The 17743-nt window shown below is 41.3% G+C and overlaps 1 protein-coding gene across 6 annotated transcripts in view; it reads left to right on the top strand.

Moving 5' to 3' along the window:
- The window catches only part of FAM169A (family with sequence similarity 169 member A), a 31310-nt gene extending 14530 nt beyond the window's left edge, over window positions 1–16780 (top strand). For all 6 annotated transcript variants that reach the window (XM_077347409.1, XM_077347407.1, XM_077347412.1 and 3 more), the window contains exons 2-13: window positions 1237–1374; window positions 2119–2218; window positions 3075–3160; window positions 4726–4897; window positions 7077–7256; window positions 8339–8467; window positions 8599–8714; window positions 10477–10531; window positions 11141–11264; window positions 11790–11937; window positions 12479–12694; window positions 13501–16780. In XM_077347409.1, the coding sequence (XP_077203524.1) occupies window positions 1240–1374; window positions 2119–2218; window positions 3075–3160; window positions 4726–4897; window positions 7077–7256; window positions 8339–8467; window positions 8599–8714; window positions 10477–10531; window positions 11141–11264; window positions 11790–11937; window positions 12479–12694; window positions 13501–13998 (1959 nt within the window). In that variant the 5' untranslated portion in view covers window positions 1237–1239 and the 3' untranslated portion in view covers window positions 13999–16780. The remainder of the gene's footprint in view (window positions 1–1236; window positions 1375–2118; window positions 2219–3074; window positions 3161–4725; window positions 4898–7076; window positions 7257–8338; window positions 8468–8598; window positions 8715–10476; window positions 10532–11140; window positions 11265–11789; window positions 11938–12478; window positions 12695–13500) is intronic.
- The last annotated feature ends 963 nt before the right edge of the window (window positions 16781–17743 follow it).

Raw genomic sequence — 17743 nt, forward strand, 5'->3', positions numbered from 1 at the left:
GTGCCAGGCCCCTTCTGGGGATATGACATACACTGCCCCAGTTCCCTTTGCCCAGCTCCCAGAAGAGCAGCATTTTGGCTGATAGTGCGATGTCAATTCTGGGAAAACCAGGACGTGATGTTAGTCCTACCAAGGAATTGCTCATTCTACAGTTTTAGGATAGAGTTTTCAGTGATTCCTGCAAGTCCCTTCCAGGCTTCCCCAGAAGTGAGACAGCTTCATCACTGGTGCCCCCCTGGTTCCTTCTAATTGCCAAACAGGGCCTCTTGACCCTAATCATGAGCATTGTATGTAAATTGTAGTGATAGAAGATCAGTTGTTCCTAGTTACAGATATAAATGCTAAATATGTGTTTCAGCAAAGTTAATAATATAATCTTTATATTTCTTTCTGTCAGCTAGGCTAGCGATCCCCAACCTGTGGGCCTCGGACCACATGTGGTCCGTCGACTAATTGGAGGTGGGCCGCAAAGGACGCCTTCTCCCCCCCCCCCGGCCCTTTACTTCATCCCCCCGGCCCTTTACAACACACTTCGGGTGTCATTGTCTCCCATCACTCCCAGATGGGCCTATCTCGTTGCAGAGAAACAAGATCAGGGTTCCCATTGATTTGTCATTGGCATGAGTTAAAATTTCCATGAAAATAAAATGTTCCTTATGTTCATAGTTGTGGCGTGTCTGCATCTTATTTTGAAGGGATGTTTAAACATTACCATAGCTATCAGAGAGCGTTAGGGCAGTGGTTGAGAATAGAGGAGTAAACTACCCCCCCCTCCCGGGCCTCAGTAAAATTGTCAAGCGTTGAGTGGTCCCCGGTGATAAAAAGGTTGGGGACCACTGCTAGGCCTTTACTAATACCAAAAGAAAAGTACGTGCGAAGTTATTTTGATTGAAGATTTAAGTTACTGGCTCATAGATTGCTGTCTTAATTTTAATATGACTGATTGGAAGCTCCATTTTATCCTTCTTTTGTCTGCAACCCAGTTGATCCAGCTGTGAGTGTAACAGGCCTAACAGCCAAGGCCTACCCTCAAAAGTAGGGCCTTGCTATGACTGTTCTGCCTGCAGGGTTTTTAAGAGCAAGAGGCCTACACGGTGTGATCCTCTGTGTAAACAATCTTGTATCAGTGAGTACATGTGAAGAGTGGATATTAAGGAGTTCTACCAATTTGATGTATAGGTTTGGTTGCTTTAGTGTGTCTATACCAGTAACCCTGCATATGGGATCTGTTTCCAGGGGATGGCATTCCCTGTGGACCTGCTGGAAAACTACAGTCATGAAGATCTGGAGAGTTCTGCAGAAGATTACCTTTCTGATCTAAGGTGTGGGGATCCAGAAAACCCAGAGTTCCTTTCTCTTGTTAATAATGTCAAAGTAAGTCTCCAGAAAAAAGTGGTTTAACTTTTTATATTAGCTGTGTGAAAAAAGGTGTATAAATTGTAGTTAGTGTATCCACTAACCCAAGTCAAATACCACTATATTGTAGGATAAAAAAATGCTCCCTCCCCAAAAACCTGTTTTTGATACCTGGTGTTCTTTACAACTCTTAGAGCTTTTTTCAACCCCCAGGGCCTTGATACATGCTTTTGCGTGAGGTAGAATTAGGTGAACTATGAAATATTTAGCTCCAACCATTAGAGTAGAGTACATGGGGGCCTGCTAACCAGGCCAAACTTTTGAGGGCAGAATATTTCCAGAAAGACCAGATGAATCAAACCCTGCTGTAACCCACCCTGAGCTTCATGGGAAGGGTGGGCTAAAAATACAAAATTAACTTAATTATTCTCTCCTCATTTCCTGCTACCAGGGTTCCTTGGTACTACTCGCAGTTTTAGTCCTTTTTTTCTGTTTCTCCCACTTCAGTTGCTCTTGTGCTAATATTTTTACCTCACATTAACAGCAGCTATAGCTGTATTTCATACATATAGTCCTTCAGAAATTGATACAAAGCAAACAGGGGCATTTATGTTATGTTTTAACCTTGAATCCTTTAGTGCTGGAATTAGAAAACTAAGCCTATTGTCTCTTCTTTAGACCATTATTGTCTGCGTTTCTGTGCTAACAGTGTACAAAAAAAGTCAATTGAAAATGGTAAACTTGTTTTCTCTCTCTTCCCAGATACCAATTTGCTTATCAACAGTAGGCTTTGTCCCTCTTTATGGTGGAGAGGAGAGACACAAAGTTCTTGCTTTGTTTGCTCCAGAGGATTCACTTGCAGGTCTTACTTTTAAAATGTTAATCTCAGAATTGTATAATTCTGCTTTATGTCTGTTTCTTGTTTGTCTTGTGAAGATCTAATGCAGTTGTGTCCTGGCTTTTGGCATGTTCCTGGCTGTCATGGTACAAAGCTGGCATGACTAAAAGTGGCCATGCAATTGCTAGAAAAAGGGTAACTACTTCTAGCCCAGTTACATAATGCCTAGGTCAGGAAGCAAGATATTGGTATGGCCATTGTACCCCTCAAAGGTAGGTAGGTAACAAAACAATCACTCTAAAGTTATCTTAGAGGCCGTCCTTGGTAGGGTGTTTCCCAGAAAACTGAGGGTCTGTACGTTTCCACCACTGATTGGGAACAACTTACAGTACAATGAGGGCCAGCCCTTCTCCCACCTCCTTTGAGATGTGAAGAGATGGACTCTCTTAACCCAGGAGCCTGTGAGAGACCCAGATGGTAGGCAGCTGCAGAGAAACAGGACTCCTTGTTTTTCCTCTCAGTACTGCTGGTTTGGAGGTTAAGGAAGAAATCCTACCCAGTATTTCTCTCCCCCTCCTCCTTTTGGAGAAAACTGTACCCTTTGGTTGTGAGGCCCATGAATGCTACTGGAAAGGAAATGCCATAGAAATCTGAGAGCTGCAGATTTTTTGCTTAAGATATGGTGCTTCATTGTGGAATGTTGACTGGCTACGTTAAAGCATCTTAAAAATATTGTTTATGGATATGTGCAAGTATTCAGTGTTGCATTCTAATCAAACATAAAAGTGACTTAATTATTTTAAAAGTGCGTAATGAAATAGAACACAAGCTTGGCTTATTTAAATGTGCACTAATATCAGACTTCCATTTCTCATTTCAGCTGTCGCCCTGTTCCTTGCAGATCAGTGGTGGACTATTGATGACATTGTGAGAACATCTGCTCTTTCTAGAGAAGGACTTCAGCAGGTAAATAGTACTGCTGCTACATTAAACAGTGTTCTGGCTGCAGGCAGGAACTTTGAAAACACTTCACAAGTAGCCTACTAGGGTTAAGTAGAGAAAGTGCTCTCAGGTTTTATGTGCAGTGGAACTGGGCATCCCCTATGTGCAGTGGAACTGGGTTGTGTGTGGTTGAAAGGTAAAGGTATCATGTCTGACCCTTGGGTTGACGCCCTCTAGCGTTTTCATGGCAGACTCAATATGGGTTGCTTTGCCAGTGCCTTCCCCAGTCATTACCATGTGTGGTTATGAAATGTTTATAGAAGTGATTATGACTAGTTTGTACTGTAAGCTTCTTGTATTTGAATTTGAAGTAATCCTGAGATTTTGGCTGATTTGCTACCAATTTGTGGACAACAGCTCTATTTGGTGCTTCATAAAGATCCTAGAGAGACTGTAGAAACCATGAACAAGTGCCTGGAGGCAATTTTAAGAGGATGAGGGCTAGCAAGCTGGAGGTTAATCTTGATAAAATGGAGGTGCTGGATCTGGCTCATAGCTTGTGGCTGCTGCTGGACCTGGGCCTTGCGTTGGATAAACAGGTGGCAGCAATGGCCAGAGGTGCCTTTCACTAGCTTTTGCTGGTGAGCCAGCTGCAGCCCTCCCTGAGCAGGAAAGATCTTGCCAGTGTGGGTTAGATTACTGTAATGTACTATTCATGGGGCTTTCCTTGAAGACTGGAAGCTACGATTGGTGTAGAATGCCATAGCTAGAATGTTGTCTGGAGTAGATTGTAGGGACCATGTCATTCCAGTCTTGTTTCATCTATACTGCACTGATTGCTAATTTATTTCCATTTCCATGCCCAATTCATGGTGCTAATATTGACCTTTAAAGTTCTATTATGGCTTGGAGCCAGCTTACCCGAAGGACTGCCTTCTCCCGTATGAACCTATCTCCCCATTTTAGTAATTTTTAGACTTTGCTTTGGGTCATTCTGTAAAGGGCTTCTCGGTTGTGGTGCCATAACTTTGGAAATACCTCTTCATGGAGATTTGTCAGCCCCACCTCTATCATCTACCAGTGGGTGATGACTTTTGGGATTTGTCATATGACATCCCCTCCCCAATAATTGCTATTGGTCCTTCTCCCAGGTTTTGGCATTCACTGCCCTGGGAACCCTATTTGGGTGGGAAGACAGCATAGAAATGGTTCAAATAAATACATTCTAATGTTACAGAAAGGTAGAGATTTTAACTATTCATTTCAAAGCTAAGTTGATGTTCCGTTGAAGGATCCCTGAGAACTGTAGTTTTGAATGACTTACCATAGTTTATTTTCATGGTTCCTCGTGATAAATTACAGTACTTTAAACCATTTCAGCTTTATAATACAGACATATCCAGTCAGGGTTTCACAAAATGTTTTTTTCCATGGTATATATTTTTAGAAGATACTCTCTATATTCTGCTGCCCCCCGCTGCCTTGGTAGTAGGATTATGGCTTTTAGCAACTTCTTAAAGATGTCACTTTTTTGAAATGAAATATTTTTCTACCACTAGCTGTTGTATTTTTCTCTATTTGTTAAATAGGTGAAGACTATTGGGGAGAGAGTAGTTCTTTATGTATTAAATAGAATAATCTATCGCAAACAAGAGATTGAAAAAAATGAGTTTCCATTCCTCTGTCATGGTAGCCATGATTATGCGAAGATTCTGTGGAAGAAAGGAGAAGCAATTGGGTTTTATTCTGTTAAACCTACAGGTAAGTCTTGCTTTAAAATTACAAAAGACATTTAATGTGAGCGAGAAGGAACCAGTCTGGGTTGATACAGTCTTTTCTGTTGTGAACAGACAACCCTTAATTATAGTTTAAAAAATTGAATTGGTCTTCAAGGATTTGTTTAAATACTGTCGAAATTTTGCTCCAAGAAGAAATATACTTCTTCTTCAGAAACATTGTAGAGTCATAGTAGCTGCTTTCTTGGGACTGCGGCTTAATTTCTAGGGAAATTGGTTGTCAAGCATGTTATATAGCCTTGACAACGGTTGGAAACTTGATATTCAGCCAGATGGGCCTTTAGTGTGGTCAAACTTAGGTTGTGGGAGGTGGGGAAAAGGAACAATAAGCAGATGGCTCGGTTTCTCTTTCCTTCTGCCCCCTGTAATTTTGACCTTGTGAAAATAGTGTATGTTTCAGAACTTCCAAGTCTCTGAATAGTTTCCAGAAATCTTACCTACGAGGGATAAATTATGCTTATTTATAAGTAGGGGAAGTATAACTGTTATAAAATTCTCAGTTAAACATAATGGTTGCCTTATCATGAAAGACTGGAAGCAGTGAAACTAAGACTCGGGTGGATTTGGCTAAATTATGTCAAATTTGTAACAAATCACACCCCAACTCTTCCATCTGTGGCACTGCTGTCAAACTTTATCACTTCTAAACCAGAGGATTTATGTATGAGCAGTTGGTTCTTGGAAATAGGAATTTAAAATATTAAACATTAAAATGCCAAATACTATTTTCTGCTAGTATATTGTTGCAAACATAAACAGGGTTGGGAGTTGCTGCTGGGCAGAACTTTGTACATTAATGCAAGGCTGCAGAAGTCCAAGTTGGCTGAACGAAAGGTGACTTATGACTGTTGCAGCTGTCTTGGTCGCAGGTGATTCCTGCATGTCCAGAGAACTTAGCCTGTCCAGCAGATATTTAAATTACCCTAGAAGGAAGGGTAGGTAACCTGCTGTGAGGCAGAGGCCAAATATCACTAAAGTTTCTAGTCAGTTGAAAAGTGGATTCCCAGATCCTCTAGTGAAAGGAGCCACTGTGTACCATTGTCCTGAGCAATCTCTGGAATCAATTCGCAAGAGTGTGTGTGAGCTTCTTAATGTTTAAATAATAATACTTCTAAAAATCAAAGTGGTTGCTTTTTAAAAATTTGCATCACTTGGTTAAAGTAAAATCAGCTGCATTTTAAATATAGATGGATACAGAATTTGGAGAATAATGGAAAGAGATGATTCAGGTTAAGCAGAGGTGATGTGTCCCGACAGTGGTGAAGCTGGGTAAAGATGATTTAGGAAGAAAGGTGAATACCCAAAACATATAGAGCTGAGTTGTCCAAATAATAATGCTGGAGGGTGGGAGAAAAGAACCTTTTGGGGACACCATCTTGGATATACAATAAAATGCTTAGTTATCTAGCACTTATCGGGAATGGGGGTTGCCAATCAGATTGCTGGAAATAAGGAAGAAGAATAGTTGGCTTTTATATGCTGCTTTTCTCTACCTGAAGGAGTCTCAAAGTGGCTTACAGTCGCCTTCCCTTTCCTCTCTCCGCAACAGACCCCCTGTGAGGTAGGTGAGGCTGAGAGAGCCCTGATATCACTGCTCTGTCAGAACAGCTTTATCAGTGCTGTGACGAGCCCAAGGTCACCCTGCTGGCTGCATGTGAGGAGCGCAGAATCAAACCCCGTTCACCATATTAGAACCTGCTGCTCCTAACCACTACACCAAGCTGGCTTATTGCTTTGTCCTACCCATTACTTAGGAATCCTCAGCAACCAAACCCCACATCCATTAGAAATAATATGGCAAGCGCTCCCACGCTGACATGGCCCTGTCCTCCCAAGCCGTGGAGCCAGTCTACACAGAAGTCAAGCACACGGATTGCCAACAGGCTGTCAGAAGACTGACTTCTAGCAACTCAAGGCAGGCAGAGGGGAGAGAGGCACTTGAGATGGGCATCAAGCTGGCTGGCTGGAGAAGTAGTAGTGGACATTAGTGGCTGAGCTCTAGTGGCTGATGGGAAGGAGTTTGTCCTCTGGAGGTGCTAGCTTGGCGTTCTGGATAACCTAGTGCCAGGTAACAAAGGTTTTGCTGAATGAAGGGAATTATTCCGTCCTAGGAATGTTAACCAAAGCTGTTGTTATGATTTCAGGAAGCATGTGTAGTTCATTCCTTACCCAGAGCTACCAGCTTCCAGTTCTGGACACAATGTTTGTGAGGAAGAAACATAGAGGGAAAGAGTTTGGTCTGCTCATATTGGAAGATTTTGTGGATTCCTTTACGGAAGACACGCTTGGCCTGCGGTACCCAATGACATCTTTTATGCACATTGGTAAGCCCTTCTAACCAGATGTAGGGTGTGAGAGCTGATTACGTGTACATTTTACAACTTACCTTTTTATTGAAATTGTGAATTTTCCAGGGGACTGTATGTGGCTGCACATGGTTTGTGCAAATAAAAATAGAATAGATGCTCAGCTTTTTTGGTGAAAAATTTGACTTCTAGTTTTCAAGATTCTTGAACATTTATAATATATGTAATTAACAAAAAAGGCAGATAATATCCTTGGCAAGAAGGAAGAGAGAAAAAGTTGTTGCTATGGGGGAAGAATCTAAGATAAATGAAATAAATCAGGCTGCCTTCCATTGTTGCTATCAATTTACTTTCCCAGGGAGGGGCACTGGAGGAGAGATTTAATTCTCTAATGCAAGAGTCCTCGGCTTAGGCTCCTAGCATGGATGGCACAGCTCTAGCCAGCATTAAAAATGTTTAGTACTTCATTGTCTTTTTTGATAAAAGGTAAAGGTAAAGGTATCCCCTGTGCAAGCACCGAGTCATGTCTGACCCTTGGGGTGACGCCCTCTAGCGTTTTCATGGCAGACTCAATACGGGGTGGTTTGCCAGTGCCTTCCCCAGTCATGACCGTTTACCCCCCAGCAAGCTGGGTACTCATTTTACCGACCTCGGAAGGATGGAAGGCTGAGTCAACCTTGAGCCGGCTGCTGGGATTGAACTCCCAGCCTTATGGGCAAAGCTTTCAGACAGCTGCCTTACCACTCTGCGCCACAAGAGTCTTTTTTGATAGCATGCTGCAAAAGACATTTCTCTTCCAACTTTTCATCTGAGCAAAGCCTGTGTGTGTGTATGTTTGTATATTATGCAGCCAAGGCCTCTTACAAAACTAATTGTGATTGTTTGCATATTAGAGTAAACTTTTGGATACTTTACTGTGAAGGGTAATTAGGATGTTAAATTATCTAATTGCTTCTACTGTTTACATAAGAAGACAGCTTTGTCAGTAACATGTCATGAGCCTTTGGGGAGGGTGGAATATAAATACAATGACTAAATAAATAAAATTTGGGAATAAGAAAGCCTCTTGTACAAGTTCTAGCTTATGCTGTGTTCCCCAGCTTGCCAGAAGTACTTTGAAAAATACCCTGGAGATCATGATCTTCTGTGGGAAGTTGAAGGAGTGGGCCACTGGCATCAGAGGACACTTGTCGCTAGTATATTGGAGAGAGAAACGCTCCAGTACAAAGGTAAGATCGTTGTGGGCATGACTTGGATACTCTGAAGTGCTGAAGAATCTGCATCAATACTACTTAATTTATGTAGCTGCAATAAAAGGCATGCTGTTTGCATTTTCCCTGTTGAATTTTTCTGAGAGCAGGAGACTTGCAGAAGGAAAGCAGCAGTTCTCAGGTCGAGGAGAGTTTTTTGCAGTCTGCTGTGGAGCTCAACACCTCAGATGAACAAGCATCTGATCCCAGTGATACACAGCTAAGTGTAGGTATACAATATGGTTCTGTAAACTTTCTGAGAGTTTCGCATGATTGTCCATTTAGTTGTTTTTGTGACTTGTGAGAATTTTTATTCTCAGAAAGAGAAAAGTACGGAATGCATTAAAATGATTTTGCTTGACACTTTTCCTCCTCCTTTTCATCTTGTACTAGAAGTAATTTTGTTCTGAATAACATAAATGCATTTTAGGAACTGAAGTAGCAAGGGGCATGTGAAGCGTTGCAAGTGTTTAGAACAGGGGTGCCCAGCCTTTTTGAATCTGCAGGGGACTTTGGACTTCACACAGTGTGGGGGTGCAGCCCCCATAATTGGCTGCCATAAGATGGCTGCTACAGGAGGTGGGGTCAGCCATGAAATGGCCATTGCAGCTTCCCTTCAGTCATACAATGATGATTGTTGTGCTGTGGTAGCAGCTGCTGCCAAAGCAGAGTTTTTAAAAATCTGCATAGCCAATTAAATCTCGGTTGACCGATCAGGATCCTTGCTGGGCAGAATCCCTCTCTGGCCCTGCCCAGTTTAAGCAGTTTTTGGTGGGTACCGTGAAGGGTGGCATGGTATTGGGGACCCCTGGTTTAGAAGCAGCACTGCTCAAAAATATGCCTTAGGGGACTGGCTCCCAACCTTTTTAAGGCTGGGGACCGGCCGGCGAGGGTGGGGGGAGAGTGAGACCCGGGCGCTGCTTATGTGCGGCAACTCCGTGCAAACATGCATGCGCGGAGCTGCCACGCGTGCCCGTTTGCACCCCCTGGTGGGCACAAACACATGTGCAGCAGCTGTGCGCATGCCCATTTGTGCCTGCTGGCATGCCGGCAACCACTCCTTCCTCTCCCCCCCCCTCCCGCAGCGCAGTGCTTACCGAGCTGCAAGTGAATCGGCCACCAAAGTGGCTGATTTGCTCAAGTCCCAGCGAGCTTCTCGCTGCGGGGGAGGAGGAGGGAGGCGCGGCCGGCAGCGGCTCGGTGCTGGGCCACAGCCCAGGGGTTGACGACCCCCACCTTAAGAGGATGAAGTTTTACTCAGAACTACTCAGCTTATACTTTTTAGGAAAGCAGATATTGAAAGGTCTGGGCCATAGTGAAGCAGCCTTAGTCTCTGCTTTGGGGTTGGAAATCTGAGTAGGAAATTTCACTTTGCAGGCAGTATAGATTTTATTTTTCCGCTTTGAGCATTGGGCCTTCTTCCTTTGTGGAATGCAATGGTAATGGGAAAGTGCTTTAGTCCTGATGATTTCAACTGATGCAGGGCTCTCCTGATGAGAGGAAAGAACAGAGGATCTACTCTTTCTACAGATGATCCGAGCTGAAAGAAAGATCACTTCTGTTCAATAAACAAAATGAATATAACATTATCTTCAATATCTTGATTTAAGATATAATTAAAGAATGGGCAATAATTGTGGACTAGTGAGTGGCCCAAAGGGTTTGTGGGAGGGGCAATCTGGTGAGGCTTCAAGCCCCACCCCCTACTATGGAGCTCTGTTGCCAGCATCTGTTGCTGCTGCGGATGAGCTAGGAGGGGCTCCCCAAGTGCATTCTCTGCACATGCACAGAGAATGGAGTTGTGGGGGGGGGGGAGATTTTAAATTCCTCCTATATACTTTATGTTTAAGATTTTTCTGCAAATTTTTGCAGGAAAATCTGTTTAGCTTGTATGTGGCCCTGATCTGTGGCATAATTGTTAGAACTCTAAAGTTTGAACCTCCTTTTTTTCTCTGCTTTCCATACTTCAGTATGTTTCTCTTGTACAGGTGGACTCCCCAAAAAACAAAGATGGTACAGATGTATGTGAAGGCACTTCTGAAGGTAACATCTCCACCTTGCATGTCTCCTGTTAAATCTTTCTCAGTGTATTATTGCTTAAATAATTAATTATAACTTCTGCACAGAGATTATGTCAAATCATGGTTTGCACAGTAACCAAAGATGGGGGAATGGGAGAAGAATGGCACTTTAGAAAGGTTTTTTTTTTTCCTTTTCAGGGCAGAAATCAGAATAAACTTAATACAGTCCCTGCAGTTCACATCTCCTCATTCCCTAAGCTAAAGAACACAGGATGTCTGGCTCAGGGGGAGGCACCCGTTTTTTAGCTGAGAGTGAAAGCAAATGCCACACCATTAATTTGTATGGCACCAAACAAAAAGCAGGATAGAGAAGAAACGAAGACTGACAGCTGTATTTGGCAAGGAGTGCTGGGAGCATGGCTGAGCCCCAACTATGTTGTCAGTGGTTTGCCCTGAACCTGACTGGCAGCTGTGTGTATCTAGGAGGGTTATGGTGGGTATAAATGTTTAGGCATCAGCATCAAGTTTTGGGGCAGTTATGTGCCTAGACATAATCCTCGATTCCAGGTGCTCTTGAGTTATTTACATCAGAATAAAAATGTGCTGTACTTCTTTCAACATTGCCTCTTAGAACTTAATGCTACGCCATTTTCAACTCGATCACGAAGCAATCATTTGAAGCGTCCCAAGTTGGGGAAAAGGATCCAAGAAGCTGATGGTGAAGATGGAAACATTTCTGAAGCATCAGAAAACAGGTATGATGTAGGTGGATGTTTTAGTTATATCAGAGATGTACTAAAATGGGTGAAAAGTTGCTCAGTGGTTATAGAGAGAATATACAGAGAATGCAAGAATATGGTTGGTGGTTTGCAGGAGGGCACATGGGCAATGTCCTGTTCAGATGAGCGAAGTAGTTGCATGGGGACATCCGTGGTGAGGCATTGCTTAAGCACTAATAAAAGTATCCAGAGCAGAAGACTTGTCTTCATTTTTAAATTCACAAGAAATGAGACGGAGCATCGTCTGTATATTAGGCTAGTTGATGAATTCTCCAGTTGTTGTTCTTTATAGTACTCCAAGAGCACGCATCTCAGTCTTAGAATCATAGAATCATAGAGTTGGAAGGGGCCATACAGGCCATCTAGTCCAACCCCCTGCTCAAGGCAAGATCAGCCCAAAGCATCCTAAAGCATCCAAGACATCTTACATCATTCTTACATCATTCTAAAGCATCTTACATCATTCTTGATAGATACATTTACTCTGTTTCTTGTGCACAGACTGGAACCTGCTGCTCGTGTGTCTGAAAGCTCAGAAGAGTTGATAGAAGAAAATATAGCTGAACATGAACTAGAGGAGTTAACTGAAGCTAGAAAGCAACCGGTTCAAGAAGTGCAACAGTTGTCCGAGAAACAAGATGATAAAGAGGTACATTTTGGTTAAAGATTCTAAATTGGATCCTGCAAATGGAAAGAGTAGATAGAAGCAGATTTTTCACCTATTTTCCTCTTCTTTCAATATGCTTCCATTGCTTTCTCCAACAGTTCCTACTAAGGGTTGGGAAAACCTTCCGGAATAATGTACCATGAGAGCTGCAGGAGGGAAGGGGGAGTAGGACTGAGCAAAGTCGCTAAATCTTTTTGAGGAAAAAGGTTAAAAAGTTCTCATGCCATAGCACTTGCTTTTGGGTATGTGCAAAAGGGTAATTGTCTCTAATGATTCTGCTCCGTATGCGGAAGTGTAATCCTTGGGGTTGGTAAAGATTAGTCCAGTACTGTGATAATATTTTCCACACAGGGCCAAGGGTATACTGAAAACTGAGGCTTACTACTGTCTGATATTAAATAGAAAATTTAATGGGTGAATTAGATTTGCATCTGTTGTTGCCGCTGAATAAAATATTAGCAAATTAAGATGTTGCAGGGGCTGTGATGGATGAATAGATTTTGATGAACAAATGTCCTTGTAGGATTCAGATGTGGAGCCACTCAATGGAGAGCTAACAGAACATGCTATCAAGGTTTCATTGGTGACCGAAGGGGAAACTGCAAGTGAAGCTATGGACGGAGAAGCAAAGCTGCAATCGGATAGTTCAGAAGAAGCCACTTTAACTTTATTAGTCCCGTTAATTCTTGACTCTTCAGAGAAATCTCCCGAAGGCAGTGATGACAATATGTCAGATAAGGTGAAGGAAATTTAGAAAACAATGTATTTTCTGGTCTGATTATTCATTTTCTTGTGAAGAGCCCTGGGAAGAGGGCGGAAAGCACTGTCCCCTATTCCTGTGCAAGAAAAGAGCCTTATGCTATTAAACCAAAATCTGTAATTTGTGCAATATAACATTAAATAGGTGGGCACATATTTCTGCCTTCAGTTCTCTCCTTCCTTCTATAAAATATTTGAAGGATTCCAGAGAGTAGAACATAGGAATGACAGATATTTATTTCAATGATGATATGTTTGCATGCCTAAGACGATGGTGATCATTATTCAGGTTATAAATGCGGATTAGGAAGGAAAAGTTAAGCTGTACAATAAAATCATGTAAAACTTGTTGGTTATTTATTATAGTGCACAAATAAAAACAGAATAAAAACTTCATAAAAACTATACAGAACTAACAGCACATAAGACCAAATGCGTTTCGATCCTACTGGGTCTTCCTCAGTGGTCAGAACTGTGATAATACGCTCTATATAAAACATCTATATTAAACTCTTTATAAAGTTTAGCTGAGTGGTTGAATGGGATCTGTAAATTATGGCTCCAACCAATATATGTAAATTTTATCCTTTTTGGAGACCACTCCCTATGATATGTGCCTAGGGTCACCACTCTTTGCTATTATATAATTCTGTGCCGAGAGTGAATCTCACATGCGTCCTCAGCTCCTTGGAGCCAAAATGTGAGATGCAGATATACTAAAGAAGTTAATATATTTTGCAGATATAAAGTGCCACCTAAAACACAACAATTTTTTTCCTCCCTCAGATTGAGAGCATAGCAGATTCAGAAGTACCACTGGAAGAGGAACAAGGAGTAGCATCTAGGAAAAAGGCAGCTGTACATAATGCAGATTTTGTTGCATCATCACAAAAGGAAGAGCCCTCCAATAATGGCCTTTCGAACTCGGTAGCAACTGAAGCTCCAGAAGATGCTGTTTCTGAGAACGTGTCTCCCAATACCACCTCTTCCCTGGAGGAGCAAAGTGAAGGAGGGTCTGACTCACCAGAGGCCCCTGTTGCTCTGGGTCAGGGGTCCTTAGTGATGGTTGAACTGGAGGATATTGCATACCAGCAGCACACAGAGGGGCAAAAGAATCAAATGGATGAACAGTCTGAGGAGTCAGCAGAGCCAGCCTCTGAGAGAGCTGCAGACAGCAGTTCTGAGGAAGTGGAAGTCGAAGTTCCCATAATAGACAGGCGGACCTTGCGAAGAAAGGCCAAAGGGTACAAAGGACCACCCAAGAAAAAAGGAAAGCTTATTTAAATCGGGAGCTGTTGTTACAGCTGGAACAATTACTGTGTGTGTATTTTTTAAATTGGTTATTTAAAACTGTATTGAACTGTAGAACACATATCATCAAACACTGGCATTCACACCTCCCCCTTTAAAAACCAATTAAGTGTGGAAGTAATACTGTACACCAATTAAGTGTGGAAGTAATACTGTAAGAACTTAGCATAGTAGTTTGGTAGACATCATACTTTTGTGTCATCCTTGTGAGAGAAATTAGAGAGACCCAGGACATTTTATCTGGCATCTTAGTCACTCAGCTTCTTAATACAGCTCTCAACTGTGGTTGGTTGGTTGGGTTTTTTTTTTTTAAGAATAGCTGTTGCTCCAGAAGGCTGAATGGGGTATCCATGGTTTAATATGAGCTATATGGTACAGACTTCAGTGGTTCCCATAACTCTAGAACTTTTCCAGCTAATGCCCTATTAGACTGATCTACATTCCATGGAAGGATTACTTAAACATTGTTGTGTGTAATATTTTGTGAGGAATAGATTCTAATCACACTCTTTTCAGAAATAGTGTAATTATTTCACAGTAAATTAAAATATTTCTGTTAGTAGATAATTCAAAATATCTGACAGTATTTATATTCCTCTTCAGGATGTTGACATCCAACTTTGTTAGTTAAACCAGTGGTATATGCACCCAGGTATGGACTAGTTAAACTGATATCTTGGCCAATAAATCTGGTATTTATTTCCACAAATGACACTCTAGCATTTAGAATGGTAGGAAATGTACAGATAACTTCAGATTTATACTGTTAACCCTTTTATAAATAATTAGGAAGGTTCATAAAGAATGTCTTATTAAACGGAGGTAATTTTTTTTAGTGTATATTAATAAAAGTTCACCTGCATAGGTTTCAGTGATTTATTTTAAACTCCTAAGAGTGGGCTTCCATTCTAGGTATTTTCTAATAGCATCTGTTAATGAGACACGGCTTTTTAAACTCTTGTCTTCTTGAATACAAAGTGTTGTTTATTATTTTTAAGAAGTGTGTTGTTAGAAGCTTTGGACTTGAAGTGTATGGAATTGCCAAGCTGGAACTGGATTTTTGTGTTGCACTTCCCATCTCAATGTACATTTGTATGTTGTGGATCAAAAGTGCAGATGCAGAATTGCTACTTGTTTATAACAAACTTTATTTAAGTGAACTTTCAGCATTTCTAACACGGATTAAATACTTTCTATGAAGCACATGAAATCCAATTATAAATACTCACGGCTTGTCTCTTTCTTGTAGAACCAAGATTTTTTTCTTAAAATAAATGCCTTGATGATTTAAGAACTGTCTAGTTTTTGCTATATCACTAGGATGGGAATGAGGATGATGGGGATTAGATTTAAAATACAGTGTTTTAACAAATATAGGATGTGTTAGGTGTCTGGTTAAGCTTTAAAGAGTAAATGTTTTGTGGGACTTATAAGATTCTTCATCTGTAAATCTAGCTACATTTTTTGAGGTGACTCAAATCTGTATTCCTATGACAACTTCTGGCTTGGTTGCTAATCACATGGTTTAGTGTGCTTAAATCTGTGTCTTTTCCTCTATTGTCTTATTGCGTTGAAGGCGATAGAAATTTGTTAGTGAAGTCGATTCATTTTTGTTTCTTGTTCTGAAATTCAAAATGGCATACCAGCACCTGATTTCAAACATTTATCTGTGAGAGCTGGACTTCACTGTACGTACAGGAGTGTTCATGTCTTAGGGAGGTCTAATGTTAAGAGACTTCAGGCGTGCAGCCAGTTGTGTGAACTGGATTCATTACTGTGGATATGTGCCGCCAATTCTTATAAGGTTTTTGCATGTAAGCAAAACTGGGAAATGTTTCCGTGTCGTAAAGTCCAGTTTGTGACGTTCTGAACCATTAAAATGTGTTGTATATAAAAATTATGCTTGATCAAAATTAACTCTCTGAAGTCTAAGAACTAAAAATCAACATTGAACATCGGTTAAGGGCTGCACACTGTCTATTGAAGTACAATTGTTCCTACCTACGAGCATCTGATGGTAGTATTTGTGTTTCTTAAATTGTTAGCAAGCTTCTAATGTTAGGATACATGAATTTAAGTAAGGAATGACAGTATTGGGCTGAAAGGCTTCAAGTAGCCGTTATGTGAAAGAAATGGAAGAACCATCACGACTGTGTTCCTGATTTCATAGAGGGAGGAATCTTTGAGAGTTAGGGATCTTACTCTTCAGCACTTGATACAGTAATAGGCAAAAGTTTTACTCGGCCATAAAATGTTACCAAATGTGATGAGTGGTATTACTTCTGTTGTTTGATGGGACAAGATCAAAAGATTAATGGATAAACTTTACGAGTTTTGCTTCTAGCTGTGTTCTGTTAGAAACGTTCCTGTGCAGATAATATGGTTTTTTTCTAATGTCATGATGTATGTTAGATCTCATCACTACATCAGACCTAAGCTTGTCCCAGGAGTAAAACATTCCAGTTATTAACAATCCTCTGTATTACCACTTTGATCTTTACAGGATCATAGATGCCAGTACTACCCTTTGCTGCAGTACAGACATGAGCAATAAGTAGTTCAGATTTCAGCTCCACTTTCCCTACTCATTCAGTCTTCAGTTGAACAATTGTCACAACCCTGACCTGTTTTATAGACTTGTGGTACTGTTTATGAATCTCTTATTGTGATGCTGTCCTGCAGTAGTGCTTTACTTATGTGTGTTCCTTTTTAGCTTATGTTTTGAAATAGTCATTAAAAGTTTTTTTGTAATTTTCACCTGGTTTTAGTCCGTTTAAAAGTCTGCTCCTGCACGTTTCTATCATCCTCACAAATATCAATATGAGAAATATAGGCTTCACAAGCCACCAAGGGTAACTATGTAATACTTGAACAAATCCTACTCGTCTACTGTGTTCTACAGTGCAGTCAAAATCAGACAGATTTATAAAAATAGCTGGGCAGAGTAAGCAGCAACTCTCTTCTTTTAAGATGTTTTGCCAAGGCCAAGTGTGCACAAACATATTTTTGCTCCAGTTGCAGTCAGACACTTGTTCTTGGGCATTTTGAAAATAAAAAGCAAAGAACCAGTGCTGAAAAGGCAGTCATGTCTACAGAGCCCTGTTATTGTGGGTCGTAAAAGACTCTGTTGGAGCCATTATAAAGCTACCTAAAAAGCAGCAATATATTGACCCTAACAGGGTTAACGTAAGATAATTCACAGCTTACGTTCTACCATTAGTGACTCTCTTTTGTGTTTAAGTACTTCGTATACCAGCGGAAGTTAAATTCACCTATACATGATAAAGTACACAAATACTGATCTTGGCCATTCTAGGGCTAAGGCACGAAGAAAAACCTTCAGCTTATTAAAATGTTCAATGCATAGTAGCCTGTCTTCCTTCCACTTGCTCTAGTGCCAGTTCCTTTTTTTAGAACCACACAGCAAGGTATACCATGGTCAGGATATCCTTCCAGCCACAGTTCATTTTTAGCTTCTAGATATGCCAGGTTTCAAGAGCCTCTTGTGGCGCAGAGTGGTAAGGCAGCCGTCTGAAAGCTTTGCCCATGAGGCTGGGAGTTCAATCCCAGCAGCCGGCTCAAGGTTGACTCAGCCTTCCATCCTTCCGAGGTCGGTAAAATGAGTACCCAGCTTGCTGGGGGGTAAACGGTAATGACTGGGGAAGGCACTGGCAAACCACCCCGTATTGAGTCTGCCAAGAAAATGCTAGAGGGCGTC

The sequence above is a fragment of the Paroedura picta genome, chromosome 7, assembly GCF_049243985.1.
Source record: "Paroedura picta isolate Pp20150507F chromosome 7, Ppicta_v3.0, whole genome shotgun sequence".
NCBI lineage: Eukaryota > Metazoa > Chordata > Lepidosauria > Squamata > Gekkonidae > Paroedura > Paroedura picta.